This window comes from Dipteris shenzhenensis, chromosome 30 (assembly GCF_047967505.1).
Source record: "Dipteris shenzhenensis isolate YYH24624 ecotype China chromosome 30, Dip_SZ_1.0, whole genome shotgun sequence".
Lineage (NCBI taxonomy): Eukaryota > Viridiplantae > Streptophyta > Polypodiopsida > Gleicheniales > Dipteridaceae > Dipteris > Dipteris shenzhenensis.
The window spans coordinates 12,235,305-12,252,818 of record NC_141625.1 but is presented as its reverse complement, the minus strand read 5'-3'; the positions used below and the strand labels follow the sequence as shown (position 1 = coordinate 12,252,818).

The following is a 17,514-nucleotide window of genomic DNA, read 5'->3' as shown; positions in this document are numbered from 1 at the left end:
ATTTGAATGACAACTGCTCAATGCTCAATCAATGCTCAATCTAATATGTCTTATCATTGAGCTTTTAAAGTTCCCGCAAACCACCTCCTTGGTGTAAATTGCAATTTCAAACGTTATGTTTATTCCACCTGCCATCTGTAAGCCCAAATAAATATCCCGTCAAGGGAAGACTCCCAACCATAGACCACATCTGCCATATATCATCTCAAGAGACCAATGTCGCAGTATTGTAGCACTACAATTAGCAGGTATCGTCAATTACAACTTATGATATCAACTGGCTGCATGGGTTTGATTTAAACTACAATATTTAGTTATTTTGCGATTGACAGGCATACCTCTTATAATACCTTGTTATTGACCAAAAACGTTCTGGTGTCCATGTTATGATTGGCACACAAATCATAAAAGGCTAATGAAGTGAGTATACATGAGAGAAGCAGACTCCACTTTAATATTTCACATCAAGAATTTCAGGGTTTTTTCATGATAAACTGTTAGTCGAACTAGTATCTGCACCAAACTAGTTACTATATAAAAAGGAGATGTCCTGCAGGAGGACCACTGCAGGACTCGAAAGAATTTCCAGAGTATGCCACATGTCAAAATGTCGACCGGGCCATGTTGAGTGACTACACTCAGATTGTGTAATATACAATTTCGTTTCAAAACAGCTCTGCATAGATGCTGCACGCTGAGAGAGTAGACAGGAGCAAGGATCACTAGCCAAGCTCACAAAATTTTCATATCCATCAATCACATTAAGAAATTCTTCTGTTTACATGTTAAAGAGATCAGTGCACAGGTGACAGGACCCCTTGCAGAATGACGAGGTAGTTCTGCTGCATCTTTTTGCATTTTGAATTTCGAACTAGCAGCACAGCATTGTTGCAGGTGGAAAGCATTCATTCACAGTAAGACTACATCACCATCCACAACTTTGACTGCATCTCTTATCAAAAGAGACTTAGAATCAAAAAAGTGCAACAAGCCTTCTTGACTGACCCTCCAGCCATGATGCACAGAGCCTGTGATACTGGCAGCCTATGCCAAGTGATAGATGTTCAGTTATCCTTGATTACTTGCCGTTCTTAGAGGGGAACTAGACCTTCGCCGACCAGGAGAAGGATCTTTGGTTCCCATTTGACCCACTGGCACTATAACTTTCCTTGGCTGCCCAGCTGCATTTAGAGTCCTCTGAGTGCAGATACCTTCCGCAGTTTGAAGCTTTACATCTTTAGTGACATTTCTCATTATTCCAGCATTATCAGCATTTGGTCGCATCAAGGATCGAGACCGTAGATTATATGGACACTTCATAGAAGGCTCATTGCCAGATTGTGGTCGTTTGCTTTGAATTGAGAAAGAATCCATTGACATAGAGGGACCACTTGACCCTCTCGAAAAAGTAGCAAAAGATGACTGTTGAGAGACACTGGAACGAGTCTGTACACCTTCCTGTGAATAGCGAGATTTATATCCACTACTAACCTCCTCAAGCTGGGGATATACATAAGAAGACAGAAGCCTAAAGTTATCAACCAGCCCAGCTTTTAAAATCTGAATTGTCAAAACTAAAATTAGGGAAATATTTTGATTTTGAAGACTTTCATTACCTCGTTTTGCATTTGTGTTTGTTTTAACGAGAGATTGCTAGCCATTGCCGGATGTGAGGAAATATCTCTTCTTAAATTCTGCATTAGTTGGTGATCACAAATTACTAAGTTTCCCATGAAGATACCCCTAAAGTCAATGTTTCTGTGATCAAATGAACAAGAATGGAGAAGCCATTGCAATGGATGCAATATATTCAAACTTGGACTCACGTTCAAGTTATCGTTGTCTCGTGTGTTGACTCTTTTGACAGCTGGACTCATGGAGTGACCTCTAAAACCCACCAGATTTCCTTTTGCTGGAGCCCACCCATGTACTCCTGTCAGTGACAATGCTGCAAGTGGGGATGCAAGACTGGAACAGGACTCAGCAATTGCAGGTTGACGGTCTTGAATGGAGGGAGAAATAGAATGCCTACTGTTTCGATGGATGTCAGACCTTTGACGCCGTAGGGCGTCACCCTAGATATGCCAATACAACTTCCTCTTGTCAAACAATGCATCAAAATCACAAAAGAAATTAAAAAAAGAAAAGGAAAGGAAGAGGGGAGAGAGAGAGAGAGAGAGAGAGAGAGAGAGAGAGAGAAGGGGGGGGGTTGTTCCTTTCTTTGTAATGAGTTATAGTTGCATATTGTGAAAAGACATTTCCATTTCCACAAAATTCTGAAGGCTGTCTCTTTTCAAATTCCTAAAATTATGCAGGACCAATCTCTTTCTTGTCATGCACAATCTCATTCTTATGATGCCTTAACTTTTTGTGGAAAGCTACAGCCCATGCCACACTTTGTTGCATATACTAACTGATCCAAATAAACACAAACGGCAGAACTCTGCCCAACATGTGAGATGTATATAGAGTAAGAGAACAGCACAGGATTTGGCCCTCCAATGCTCACAAAAAATTGTATTATTGGATACTCTAGCTGCAGCAATGAAAAACGGATAAGATAGACAAATGCATGCACTATGAACAAGAGGGGATATGATTAGCCATTGTGCACCCTGCATCATATGGGATATGGAATTTTCTGGAGCCATGTCTAGATGTGGTATTTGTGGGGCAGCGACAGGGCCACAAGTAGGCCCTACATATCCTGGTATGTTCCAAGGAGTGTCCCTCCCTTGCCGACCTCTTCCACTTGCAGGGCTCATCCATTCCTCTCATCCAGGGACCAGAAGCTACCTATTTGAAATATTAATATGTCTCCCACCCTTTTTTAGTTTTTAAAGAGAGAATATATGACTTTCAGAATACAAGGAAACTATCTCCCAAGCCTGCCTCCTATCGTCAGACTAAGAACTTATATCCAATGGAGAGTCTCACAAAGCCAAGTCAAGCTTGTTTCATAGCACCAAGCAAAAATACATACAACTCAGGAATTGGCTAAGATGCCAACATCCCTCACAGAGTATTATACATGTTACAATCATTAAGAGGCTTGTAAAGGCGACCCTCCCTAGTGTAAAGAAATATACAACATTAACCTGAAAGAGATTAGGAATCTGAAAAGTAAATCCCAGCCCCCAAAAAAAACTCATGCCACAATCTGTAGAGTTCACAAGGATTTGCAGTCCCACAAAAGATGGAGTAAGCCCCTATTGAGGCTAGGTCTCCTCCAAAAGAGGTAGCAGAGAGCAAACATTAGGACCACATCCACAAAAGATGGAGGAAGCTCCAATTGAGGCTAGGTCTAATCCAAAAGAGATAACAGAGAGCAAACATTACCTGCGAACACCTGTCTAGTGTGCACCAAAACTTTAGTTCAAGTGGTGAGAGGTTATATGTACTATCGAACAAAGATTTACAGTGGCTTATCAACATGAGTGAAACTAAAGCCAAGCAAAGAACAATAGAACAGTGCAAAGTGCAGCTGTTCCATCCAAACCCCATTGAAAAATCAGAGTGCCACAATGGCTCAGTAACACATGCCAGCCAGAAGCCCAAGATGCAGGGATGGTTCTTAGAGAGATTGTTGAATGCTAAAGAGGCTGCACAGACAGCTATGTAGCTGTTGAACGCATAGAACTAGCTCAGGCACCGGCACTTGAGCTTAGAAGTGATGGCACAGAGAAGTAGTCAACAGATTCATACATATCTGCATAGGATGTGCAGGGGTAGCTTGCTAGAGGGCTGCACAGGTGCTACCTAGCAGCTCACACAGAGATCAAGCTTGGGCACATATCTAGATGTCACAAATAGAAAACACTTCCATGCAATATTTTTGCAATATTTCACAAGAACTTCCAAATAGAAACTGGAGAACACAAACTGAAATCTGAAAATCAGAATTGCAGCAATTATCTCCAAGATTCTTCGTGGTAGAATAGAGGGAGAAAAGGAGGAGCCCAGCACGCGCAACACTAGGGCCCAGAAATAAGGGCTGGACCCCCCTGAAGGTCTTTATTGCTATAGAAAATACTTTGTACAACTGGCTCTGAGAAGAGCATGCAGCCAAGTACAACTCTTGAATGAATCTGGGAAGCTTGGGGCCTTTCTTTTATAGACTAGGCCTAGCAAAAAGCTACGGCCTGCTTTCTAAAAGCTACTTCTACATAAAAGCCAAGATTTTTAGGCTTTCTTTAAAATCTGGTGCTTTTGGTGCCTTTTTTAATCTTGTGGGCCCTTGTTTTAAAGAGGCGCCCCCTTGTCCATCCTTTTAGGCCTCATAGGACCTGCTTTTTGTCCTGTGCTCCCCCACTCTTGGGTCCTTTTTGCAACAACATATATTATTTGTCCCTATCCTTGTATACATTTCAAAACCTATCCGAACTTGAGAAAAAGTAGATTGAAAGCTTGAATTTAAATGAATATGATGAATGTGTTTGTGTGTTGAATTTCCTTTTTAGGTGTCTTGAATTGTATTTCTCTTTGTTCAGTCTAAATTGAATGTGCTCCCTTCTACTTGATAAAGCATATGCCTTCCTCATCCCAATCATTGTTGGATATTCTTCCTATGGAATTGCTGGGTTCATCACCTCTCGTTTCAAACTTGCTTTTTGCTTTTTTTAAAAACCCAATCCATCTGATAATCCCCTGATTGTAAGTAGAAAAGCATTATTGGTTCTCACCTTATTCTCTCTGCTCTCTCTATTGATGTCATCTTCGTTAACTTTTGTGTCCACTTCTACTATCATCCCTGCTTTTATTGACTTCATCTACGTACTAATGTTAATCTTAGCTGTTAGGAGGTCTATTGCTCCTTCAGCTTTCTCCTTCTCTCCCCAATTCTACCTACCCTTTTCTTTCACTACTGCCTCCTTTCAATTTTTCCATCTTGTCAAATTTTTGCTCCATTATTGTCTTGAGCTCTTGTACCTCAAGCTGTGGTAGACAATTCTCTTCCTCCTGCATTTTGCAACTATAAGCCCTTGAGTTCTATTGGAGTTTGATGAATCGCATAGCATTTCTTTGGAAAACGAGCAAGGGTGTTAGGGCTGCCAGTGCATAGCTCTTCCTCGTATATCATTGTTCTTGCTGATGTTGTCCAAGGTGCATGTTGTGCCTCTTCCCTCCTGACCTAGGTGGGGGTTCCTCCCAAAGCTTTGCAGAAAGGACGGGCTAAAGAGCTATGGGGACTTAAGGGCTGGGGGGGACTGGGGGAAGAGGGGAAAGGAGGGGGGCATATTTTACATCAAGGCTGGAAGGAGGAAGATAAGCGGAGAGGAGCAAAGAGGATAGGGCTAAGCGGAAAGATGATGAACAAAGAAGCTAAGCGAAGAGCGAAGAGGAGCGGAGAGGCCTGAGCAAAGATGAGCAAAGAGGCTGAGAGAGAGAAGCCTGAGCGAAGAGGAGCAGAGAGGCTGAAGTGAGGAGAGGAGTGAAGAGGCTGAGCAAGCAAGGAGGCCTAAGCGGAGAGCAATGGAGAGCAAGACCTCAGCACAAAGGAGCAGAGAGGCTGAGAGGAGAAAGAAAGAAAGAAAGAGACGGTTATTAAGGTTTGCGGAAGACCAAAAAGGCCAACGAGATCAAATTCCGAATACATTATGAAATACAACCCATGTCGGAAGCTCGAGTTGTCTACTACATCCCCAAAAATACATAAATGAAACAATTGAAGTATCTGAGGTATAATATGTAATGTTGTTGGTACTCTAGCCCTGATCAATGTCTAGGATCTTTTGGGCTCTAATATCTTTAAAGATGTCTGAAATATGCAATTGCTGCCCCCTGTGTCTCACTTGTAGGAAAGGAATATTGGATTCTACCAAGAAGTGGTATGACAAGGAGCAAAAACACTCTGTACTGGGACTATCATGAGGGATTGAAGATGTGAATGAGCCTAGTGACGATACAACTAGTGTCCCAGTGCCTCTGACACATGTTTGAGATATGTATCTACCGGCCTCTAGCCTGCTCTATAAGCATGTGTCCTAACCCTCAGCGCCATGAGATGGCTTGTCTCGATGAGGCTGCAAGTAGAGCACCTTGAATAGGGCATCTGCTTGATGTGCCAATAGATGTCCTCATGCACGTCTGGAATGTAGGACGAGCTAGCTCAAGATGTTAGGTTCTATATGGTGGTGGCTGAGTGTGGGCTCATCAAGCCTCATCCCATGTAAGAAGAAGTCTGTGATCCATTGCTGCCTGTGGTCCTAGCTGTGTGTTGGCCACATGAGTGTGTCGGAGTCGTACCTTTAGCATAAAAAGAGTGGTGCATCTCTATCTCAATAGTCAATGTCCAATCACACATCCTGAAACCCATGCCCAAAGAGGCAGTGGTATCTCCCACGTATCTCATAGCACCGAGGGCATCTCATGAGTACATACTCCTCTGTCTCCACCTCCTACATGTCACATAGGGTGCATAATCTCACCTCACGGTGGCGTCGAGTAGCCTTGGATTCTTGATGTCTGAAGCTGGACCATGGCTATCCGTATTGCATGTGATAGATGAATCTACAAGTTTCTTGGTGGCTTAATGAAACCATTCTTATTGAGATGGAGAAAGTGATCTCTGCGGAAGGCCATCTTAGTGGCATGCAGGTACATCAAGGCGGCCCATGTCTACTGTGTCGCAGATGTTTGGCTCCCCAGGAGTCTGTGCCTCACCTCCTTTGGCATTGCTCCCATACTCGTGATTTTTTAAGCTTCCTTTCTTTGGACAATCTGGAGTGAGCATAGTTTGGCATACTTGGGTCGGCAGATTCACAAGTCATATGAATCTTTCCGAGCCTCATTGCGGCAATCCTTATATGATGCCTTCCATGAGGGTGAAATGGATGCTTCTTGCATAGAGCTTTTCTTTTTATGTTTCTGATCTTTGGGATACTCTCCATTTCGGGGACCTCCCATCATGTAAATTTATGAGCATATAAATATACTGCACTGGATATTACCAAAAAAAAAAGTGTGTGTGTGTGTATAGGCATATGCTGCAACATATTGATCATCTTGTGGCTACAGGATCACTTCATGGCTTGGAATTGGATGCTAATCGCAGCATGGTTGCTCAAGCTTATGCTAATGACTCTTTCTTTCGGGGATTCATTGGTTACTGATGTTATAGATGATGCTGGTACTGTGCTCCCCTTTTCTCTAGCAGCCACTACATATGGATTGGGCTCTCATTATCGTCCTTTGTGGTGACAAATTACTTCTATGCTTTCGCCCTTTGTTCCAATTCCTCCTTTGGAACACCAGGACCGACTAGAAGATTGGACTTTGACTTCTCCAGGGTCCTCTTCTCGTCCTTTGAGGCTATCTCAGATTACTGTACCTGCATTGTATAAAATCCTTTTGCCTCAACCTTGGGTTTCAGAGAGAGGTGATTCTGTTTGGCGAATGCATCGCCCAACCAAGTGGTGGAGGAAAAGATTACAACAACTTTGGGCCTATAAAGTACCGCTTCGGCAACATGTTTTCTTTTGGCGAGTTCTTTTGGGAGTGTTTCCATCTGGACAGCTATTAGCTCATCCACACATTGCTCCTACACTTTGCCATAGGTGTTCTGCTTCTTCGGAGACTGTGCCTCACTTGTTTTGGCATTATCCGTGCTCTTGTGAGTTTTTTGATCTGCTTCGACAGCACCTGCGAGCGAGATTCCCATCTGTTCCGTTTGGGAAGTTCTTCTGGCTATTTGGGTTTCATCCATTCAGACCGGAGTTTCATCTTTTCTTCGTTTGGGTTCGCTACTGGGCACTATGGACTTTATGGACATATAGGAATTGTAAAGTCTTTGGTGATCCTACTTTCTCTCTGTTTGGCTTTTTTAGGCGTTCTCTGCAGCAATCTTTCTTTGATTGCTTGCAGACCCGCTGCATAGATCATGAGGTCTTTTTGGCATATACTGAAATTTTCAGTTGATGTAATTGTAGAACCTTTCTTTGAGGCTGCTACTCATATAATATAATCGATCAATGATTTCACCAACAAAAAAAAAAGTGTGTGTGTATAGGCGTGTGCTTTGTGTGTGTGTGTGTGTGTGTGTGTGTGTGTGTGTGTGTGAGAGGACGACAACGATGGACATCTCCTCCTCCGCACAGCCAGCCCTGTCTTCCTCTCTGTTTCCATCTGTACAGTCCCCCTCCACGACCTTGGCATTCTGTGGGATATGACGCAGCCCGTGCCATCTACTTTGGATCTTGATTTGGGATTTGCTCATCCGATGCGCATCAGGCTCCATTTTGCATCTTTTCCCACTGCATGTTATCGGTGCCGACAGATTGGTCATTTTGCACGTGCTTGCCCTTCTCTATCCAGGCCTATACCACCTGCTCCTTCTTCAGCCGTCAAGGTTACTCTCCCTTCTCCTCCAGTTTCTACTATGGTTTCTTTGGTGAAGCCCTCTACTGCTCCAAAGCACTACTGGAGGAAGGTTAATAAATCACAGGCAAATCTTCCTCTTGCTGAAGAAGCTCAGGATTGCACCCTTGTTGAGCACCATCAGCTTCCTTCTACTCAGGATATGGATGTACCTCCTACAGAGGGCAATTTACAGGATGATATGCATGCTCTCTCTCAGGATACTGCCCCTGCTCTTACTCAGATTGATCTTCCAAATGAAGCTCAAATGCTGAACCCCACTTCATTAGATGCAGCTTTTTCATCGGAAGACATTGATGTTGATTTAGCTTCTTTGCCTTTGATGCCTGTGGCAGAGTCTTCTTCTGTCAGGGATGCAAAAGTACCCTTTTTATTGGAATCTTTTCATCCCATGTTACAACAGGTTTTTGACCCTCTGATTCAAAAATTTCGGGTACTAGCCTATATCAAAAAGAATCACAAGGGCAAAAACCATGTTGTTTTTATTGATGGTGTGGTTTCATCACTGCATCAGTTTTTACAGAGCAACAATTTGAAGCTGGAGGATGCCGTGTTTGATTCTCCTCCAGCTTGATATGTAACTTTTTACTTGGCTACCTCATGACTTTTGCTCTGAGGTTTTACTTGTAAAAACTTTTTCCTTGTACTTATTGGTGGGTTTTTACCTCTTTTGAGGTTTCCCACATAGAAATATAAAGATTTACTATTTTTTAAAAAAAAGTGTGTGTGTGTGTGTGGTGTGTGTGAATCCATATCCTGAGTAGAAGGAAACTGATGGTACTCAACAAGGGTGCAATCCTGAGCTTCTTCAGCAAGAGGAAGATTTGCCTGTGATTTATCAACCTTCCTCCAGTAGTGCTTCGGAGCAATAGAGGGCTTCGCCAAAGCAGCCATAGGAGAAACCGGAGAAGAAGGGAGAGTAACCTTGACAGCTGAAGAAGGAGCAAGAGGAATGGGCCTGGATGTAGAAGGGCAAGCACGTGCAAAATGACCAACCTGTCGGCACCAATAACATGCACTGGGAAAAGATGCAAAATGGAGCCTGATGTGCATCGCATGGGCAAATCCCAAATCAAGATCCAGAGTAGATGGCACGGGCTGCGTCATATCCCATAAAATGCAAAGACGAACATCACGAGAGGCTTGCAAGAACTCCTATCTCGGAACATGAAGAGGTCTTCCCAAAATAGCTGCAAGAGTTGGAAGATGCTGAAGAAGAGGCACAGGTAGCGCTTTGAGAGTAATCCAGGATGATATGCATGCTCTCTCTCAAGATGCTACCTCTGCTCTTACTCAGATTGATCCTCAGGATGAAGCTCAAATGCTAAACCCTGCTTTATCAGATGTAGCTTTTTCATCAGAAGATACAGATGTTGATTTAGCTTCTCTCCCTTTGATGCCTGTGGCAGAGTTTTCTTCTGTTCGGGATGCAGAAGTACCTTTTTTACTGGAATCTTTTCATCCCATGTTACAACAGGTTTTTGACCCTCTGATTCAAAAATTTCGGGTACCAGCCTATATCAAGAAGAATCACAAGGGCAAAAAACAGCTTGTTTTTATTAATGGTGTGGTCTCATCACTACCTCAGTTTTTACAGAGCAACAATTTGAAGCTGGAGGATGCCGTGTTTGATCCTCCTCCAGCTTGATATGTCACTTTTTACTTGGCTACCTCATGACTTTTGCTCTAAGGTTTTACTTGTAAAAACTTTTTCCTTATACTTATTGGTGGGTTTTTACCTCTTTTGAGGTTTCCCACACAGAAATATAAAGATTTTACTTTACCGAAGGCTTTTGCTGATTAATAATACTTATCTGGAGCAAGCCTTGGTTTCTGATGCTATTCAGCCTCTCTTCAAATACGCATTGGTTTGGATTATGCCTGGTAAGCTTTTGTTGCTCGGATGCAAGCAGTTATTCGAGATTATGGCAAATCCTATATGCAAGCCACAAGGGAGACTGTAGCACATGCCAAATTTACATGTCAGAGTTTGACTGAGCTTGCTCATCTTCGCCCTTTGTCTTCAGAGGAAAGCATGCTCTTATGTCAGGCTCAATTCTCTCTTCAATCTAATGATCGCAGAAAGCTTGCTAAATGGGAAACTCGATCCAGACAACGGGCATTTTTTAATAAAGGCTGTTCTTCCAAGCAATTTTTTAAGAGTTTACACTACAAAAGACAGGCTGCCAATATCTGTCCGATCCGGGTGCCTAATGGTTGTTGGTCAACATCTCGTTCAGAGCTTGCTGATTTATGTGTGCAGCACTTCTCCACTCATTTTGGGCATCTAGACACTCTTTCTCCTCAGGTCGTGTCTGCACGTCAGCTTCTTTTGCAGCATATTCATCCAATTCTGTCTGATGCTCAGGCTTTGGAACTTGAACATCCCTTCACTGAAAGGGAATTGTCTGATGCACTGAGATCCTGTGGCAGATGGAAATCTCCAAGATGGGATGGTCTCACTGTTGAATTTTTTCTTGCATTCTGGGATCTTCTTAAATTCACCTTGCTGCAAATGGTAAATACAGCATGGCAAAATCAGCATATGCCTTTCTCATGGAAAAAGGGTCTTCTCAAGCTGATTCCAAAAAAGCAGCTATGTGATTCACTGGGTGATTGGCGGCCAATCATGCTCATGCCAGTCATTTACAAGATCATTGCCAAAATGGCGGTTGATCGGATTAAAGGTTATTTGCATGATGGGTTGCATCCCTCCCAACATGGCTTTGTTCCACGTCGCCATATCACAGATAACATTGCCAATGCTTATATTGGGATTGAATATGCCAAATACACGCAGCAGGATGTTCTACTCTTGCAGGTAGATATTGCAAAAGCCTTTGACACAGTTCAATGGGATTTCATCTCGCAAACTATGCGAGCTTTGGGGTTTGGACAAAAAATGCAGCAGGTTATTTACTGGCTTTACAGAGATAGCAATGCGGCTTGCGTTATCTCTGGGGATATCTCTGTTGAGTGGACTCTTCGTTGTTCGGTCCGCGAGGGATGCCCTCTCAGTGCTTTACTGTATGCCATTGCTACTCATCCTATGCTGCAATATATTGATCATCTTGTGGCTACAAGATCACTTCATGGCTTGGAATTGGATGCTAATCGCAGCATGGTTGCTCAAGCTTATGCTGATGATTCTTTCTTTACCCCGAAGAATACGCCCCATGATCTTGGTGCCTTGATGCAGGCCCTCTCTATTTATGGTTTGGCAGCTGGTCTTCATGTTAATTTTCAGAACTCTAAGCTGCTCCCTTTGCATTCCAAAGACTGGCATAGTCTATTATGGCCCGGGGATATCATTCCACTCACTCAGTTTGTTCGTCATCTTGGTTACCCTTTGGGGTGGGAACTCACTCGCCGACAACAAACTCATTGGGTGTTGGCTAAGCTTCGGAAAAAGCTTGAGTATTGGAAACTGACAACCTAGGCTTTGCACATTCGTCTTCAAATAGTGCAGTCCATCCTTGTGGCATATATTCAATTTTACTTGCCATTGATCATGTTCACTAAGGCAGATCTTACATCTTTCATGTCTGTCTTTATGGAACTCTTCTGGCGATCCAAACATGGCAGAAAAAGTCTCCGGCTGCTTTCGATGCATCACATTTGTTCTCCCAAGATGCATGGTGGATTGAACATCACGGATATTCATGTGCATATTCTTGCCCACAGGGGGAAAATGTTGCTGCAATTTCTGCAAGGTGGTCAGCGTTGGGCTCTTATGATTAGGACTCGTTTAAAGGCATCACCCCGGTTGCTGATGTTATAGATGACACTGGTACTGTGCTCCCCTTTTCTCTAGCAACCACTACATATGGATTGGGCTCTCATTATCGTCCTTTGTGGCGACAAATTACTTCTATGCTTTCGCCCTTTGTTCCGATTCCTCCTTTGGAACTCCAGGACCGACTGGAAGATTGGACTTTGACTTCTCCAAGGTCCTCTTCTCGTCCTTTGAGGCTATCTCAGATTACTGTACCTGCATTATATAAGATCCTTTTGCCTCAACCTTGGGTTTCAGAGAGAGGTGATTCTATTTGGTGAATGCATCACCCAGCCAAGTGGTGGAGGAAAAGATTACAGCAACTTTGGGCCTATAAAGTACCGCTTCGGCAACAGGTTTTCTTTTGGCGAGTTCTTTTGGGAGTGTTTCCATCTGGACAGCTATTAGCTCATCGACACATTGCTCCTGCACTTTGCCATAGATGTTCTGCTTCTTCAGAGACTGTGCCTCACTTGTTTTGGCATTGTCTGTGCTCTCATGAGTTTTTTTATCTGCTTCGACAGCACCTGCGAGCGAGATTCCCATCTGTTCCGTTTGGAAAGTTCTTCTGGCTATTTGGGTTTCATCCATCCAGACCGGAGTTTCATCTTTTCTTCGTTTGGGTTCGCTACTGGGCACTATGGACTTTATGGACATATAGGAATTGTAAAGTCTTTGGTGATCCTACTTTCTCTTTGTTTGGCTTTTTTGCGCGTTCTCTGCAGCAATCTTTCTTTGATTGCTTGCAGACCCGCTGCATAGATCATGATGTCTTTTTGGCATATACTGAAATTTTCAGTTGATGTAATTGTAGCACCTTTTTTTGAGGTTGCTACTCATATAATATAATCAATCAAAGATTTCACCCCCAAAAAAAAGTGTGTGTGTGCGCGTGCGCGTGCGTGGTGAGATGGAGGCTTCTGGAGATGGAGCACCTCCCTCGTTTTTTCATTTTCAAGCCTCCCCTACGTTTTCAAGCCTCCCTTGTTGCTGCTTTTGTTTCCAAACGTAAATCAGCTGTCCCCCTCTTCTCTCAAGAAAAAGATCCAAAAGCATCTTGCTCCTTGTATCCTTCCTTTGCAGTCCAGCTTGACGATCTGCAGTCTCTTTGTGCTGCTTCTATTTGTCTTTCGTCATCTATGTTTCGGAATTCACCTTCTACGTTTCTGAATTCGCCCTCTACCATTCAAACTTCGTCCTCTGCTGTTCAGAATTTTCCCTCTGCATTTCAAGATGCGCCATCTGCCGTTCGAAATTCATCCTCTGATGTTCAGAATTCGCCCATCGTACTCTACCTCGTGAACTGCTTCTTTCTTCTTTGCGAGAAGTGCAGCAACAAGGTCTTTGTATACATTCCATGGGCAGAATTCTGACAGAAAACCAACTTCGAGTTTGGGTTCGTGACGTTACTGGTGATGCCAACGCTATTTCCCGCTTCATCTTTCTTGGCAAAGGTTTTTATGATGCTCAGTGTGCTTCAATAGATGTGCTTCTATCTTTTCTTCTCAAAGGCGCCTTTTCAACTCCTGGATTATTCGCATACGTATTGCCTTGGAATTCTCGGTTTGACCCTGAGATGGAGTTCCTTTCATTCTGTCCAGTCTGGATTACCTTGAAATCGCTTCCAATTCCCCTTTTTCCTCATGTAAATACTATTGCAGCTTTGTTGGGCAGAGTTTTGTATGTTCCCCCAGAGAGTTATTTTTCTTCTTTCAGAGATGTCTGGTTATGTATTCTTTGGGAGATGCATAAACCAGTTCCTACTTTTCTGGATCTTGATTTGGGATTTTCCTCTCCTTATCGGGTCCATCTACGATTTGCCTCTTTCCCAAATGGTTACAGATGTCAATTTAGGTCATTTTGCTCGCCACTGCACTTTGGATCTTTAACATCCTGTCTCTACTTCGGCTGCAGTTTTGGCTACTCCTGTCCCAAGATCGGTTTCTCTTTCTACCAAGCAGTTGGTTAAGCAATAGTGGCGTCGGGTTGACAAGTCTTTGCCTCTTGCTATTACTAGGGACATGCCTGTCATGGATGTTCATACAACTATTGCTCACACTCCTGCTACTACTGGGGACTCTAAGGATGACAATAGTGAAGCAGTCATGCATTTTGTGGTTATGCCTACTACTGAGGCTTCGCCCCATGATGCCTTGCCTATTGTGGATACAGTTTCATCTGGCTTGGATATGCCTTCACACAATGGGGTTCACTTGTAATCTTTTTACTTATGTACTTAATGGTGGGTTTTCACCTCTTTTGGGGTTTCCCACACAGAGATATATGATTTCACTAAAGAAAGTGTGTGTGTGTGTGAGAGAGAGAGAATGAAAGAGGGGTGTGTGTGTGTGGGGGGAAGGAGGGGGGGAGTGAGGAGCTCATCTATGGCATCCATTTGCAGCAGCCTGCCCGCCTAGGGTTTCCCGCCCATCTGGAAGCCCTTGCCAGGCCCCGTTTGCATCGTTTGTCTCCATTCACGGATTTTTTGCAGTTTCTTTGCTGTCCGTACCTGTACGGAACAGGTCTGTACAGTTCCGTACATGCTATATAGCCTATACGGCATCAGCTAGCGCATGAATTGCTGATGTCATTTCTTTTTCACTCTCTCTCCCGGGCTTTGCTACTAGTCGTTTCTTTCTTCTTCTCTCCTACCTTGCCTTTGGTCGTACATATCAGCCCTTTGTAACTCCTTTTCCTATTTGCTGCTCATATATATCAGCCCCCCTTTTTTCTTTTCTGTTCACTCCTATTCTATACCCTCTTTCAGCCTGCCTTCATTTTCTTCCTGTTCAAGCTCTGTTTCTTTCTTCTATCTCCAAATACTTTTTTCAAGTACTCGATGACTACGACGAAGACATACATGAATAAAAGACACAAGCAGGATTTGGGTCAAGATGACCCTGGGCATGTTTCTTTGGAGGCTCAGTTAGTTTATGATGTGATGAATGAGGGCTTTGATGATACAGGCAAGGATTGGAAAGATCATGCTCCCACTGTAGGAATATGGTGGAAATAGAGGACATTTTGGACCCGGTGCGTGAATACGCCAAACATGAAGTTATTATCTTCTTTCTAGAAAGGATGCCAATTGCAAAGGACGTTGGAAATTGGCTAACATGCACTTTGGGGGCCTGTTTTGTTCGCAAAGTGCATTATGCAGCCAGGGGCTTCTTTGAGGTGATTATGGAGGACGAACAGCACAAGCAGAAGCTTCTTGAGCACTCCCCTCTCTTTTATGGACAGCAGATGTGTACATGTTCTCCCTTGGTCGCCTACCAGGGATTATCAAGCTTGCATCGTTGTCCTGTATGGGTGGAAGTTGTGGACTTCCCTCAATGTCTTGCCTCCTTGTTGCCAAAATTGCAGCCTCTTTGGGAAAGGTGGTGTGTCCACCATGGCCAAATGACAACTCGAATAGATTTTGCATCTTGTGGGATACAAGTAATCCAACTCCAGATTCATGTTCTGTTACGGTTAATAATGTTGCAATGGGCAGTGCATTTTAGAAGTTCAAATGGGGATTATTTGCAAGAGCCTGCTTTGAGTGCAAGAAGTTTGGGCACATGGCTTTACAATGCCCTCTGATCTTGCACAAAATGCCTCCAGATGCTATGCCTGCTGATATGCATCCCAAGGATACTCCTGCCTCCTCTCAAGCTAATAATAAGTCTAATAAACCAGCAAATGCAGCTCTAGAAAAGGGGAAAGCTCCTGCTGTGTCAAATGCTAATGTTTATGCCTCGATGCCTTTAACTTCTCAATTGAAAGCAAAGGAAAAAATTTTGCAGGAAGCTTGGCAGAGTCCAAAAAAATTTATGACAACAAGGAGACCTCTTCCTTCACGTACTTGGAATGGCTCTTCATCGAGTGGGAACACTCCACAAGAAAATTCAGGCATTGGAATTACTTGGGCTGCAGTGACAGCAAGCCGTACTCTCTTTCCTGAAGAGGAAGTGGCTGCTCTTTTATTTTCTCCAAAGACATTAGTTTCATCTCAAGGTCAGGGACGAGATCCTGAGGTTGAAATGCAATCTTGATCTTTTGGGTTCTCACACGTAAATACTTTGTAAATATAGACTCATACATAGAGTGTCTTACTCTCAATGTACAGGGTCTATGTAATCCCAGGAAATGGAAGCTGGTTTGGGGATACCTGAATCAATTGCAGCCTGACATAGTTGCATTGCAAGAGCATAATCATCACATGTATGCTGGTCATCATGGGCATTCTTTTGGTTATGATATTTTCTATGTAGGAGAACATTCTTTGTCAGGTGTGGTTTTCCTGGTGAAACATGAGTTACAGCCCGTGGTTGCTCTAAATGATAGTCTCAGATCTTGGCCAGTACTTGGACAGATACGATTCACACTCTGATGGCCATTTGGGCGACCATGCAGGGATCATCTCGAGCAGCCTCCTCCAAGAGAGTTACTTTTCTCAGAGATTGGAGAGACTCTCCCTTCTTTGCTGAGACTTCTACAGGGTTGAGATGGCATTTTCAGCCTCAGCCTTGGTTTCTTTCTACCTCATTCCTCTGAGGTGTTTTTTATTACATGCTTAGCATGGTGTATTTCCACACACAGCTTGCTTTAGCGGGTTTCTTTCTTACTTAATAGAAGTCTCTTTTTTGGAAAAATAAATAAATGATAGTCGAGCCAGATTTTTTATCATCCAATGTCTTATACAAGGGGAAGTCTTGAATTTGCATCGGTCTATGCGTCACAATCTTCTCGCAGCAGAGGTTTAATTTGGGCTGATATGCAAAATTATCCTTGGAAGCAACATGCCTTCATTTGTGGAGATTTTAACAATGCTCCTCAACCAGGTGACAATACTTCAGACCACACTCATATGTTAGCCTCTGAGCTTCAATATTGGGCTAATTTATTGACTCAGCTCCCGCTTATTGATCTGTGGAAAGAATCAGAGCCTACGCTTCCTGGTTATACATTTCAAGACAAAGCTCAGTCTGCTGCACGATTGGATGGATGGTATAGGGTTGATCCTCAACACTATGATTTTCTCACTGTCAATTTACGGGTGGATTACACTTTCACACATTCTAATTATGCCCCTTTGTGGTTGAGGATTTGCCTTCATGAGATACCTAATGACAAGCTTGTGCACAGAAGATTGCTCCTTGTAAACAATAGTTATTTGGAGCATGAAGCATACAAGGCATTGGTTAAAGATGCAGTTCAGCCACTATCTCAACAAGCTATCATTGGCATTGGGGCTCGCTATTGGGCACTTTGGACTTTATGGACAGACCGCAATTGTAAAGTCTTTAGTGATCCCATTTTTTCTTTGTTTGCTTTCTTTAAGCGTTCTCTGCAGCAATCTTTCTTTGATTGCTTGTAGA

The 17,514-nt window shown here is 43.2% G+C and overlaps 1 protein-coding gene across 1 annotated transcript in view; it reads right to left on the bottom strand.

Annotated features, from left to right (window-relative positions):
- Positions 1-896: 896 nt before the first annotated feature.
- LOC147881732 (uncharacterized) overlaps positions 897-17,514 on the bottom strand; it is a 91,292-nt gene continuing 74,674 nt past the window's right edge. Inside the window, exons 12-14 of the mRNA XM_087402011.1 lie at positions 1,827-2,075; positions 1,617-1,694; positions 897-1,500 (exon numbers count right to left, since the gene is read on the bottom strand). Coding sequence (XP_087258137.1) covers positions 1,069-1,500; positions 1,617-1,694; positions 1,827-2,075 — 759 coding nt within the window. The 3' untranslated portion in view covers positions 897-1,068. The remainder of the gene's footprint in view (positions 1,501-1,616; positions 1,695-1,826; positions 2,076-17,514) is intronic.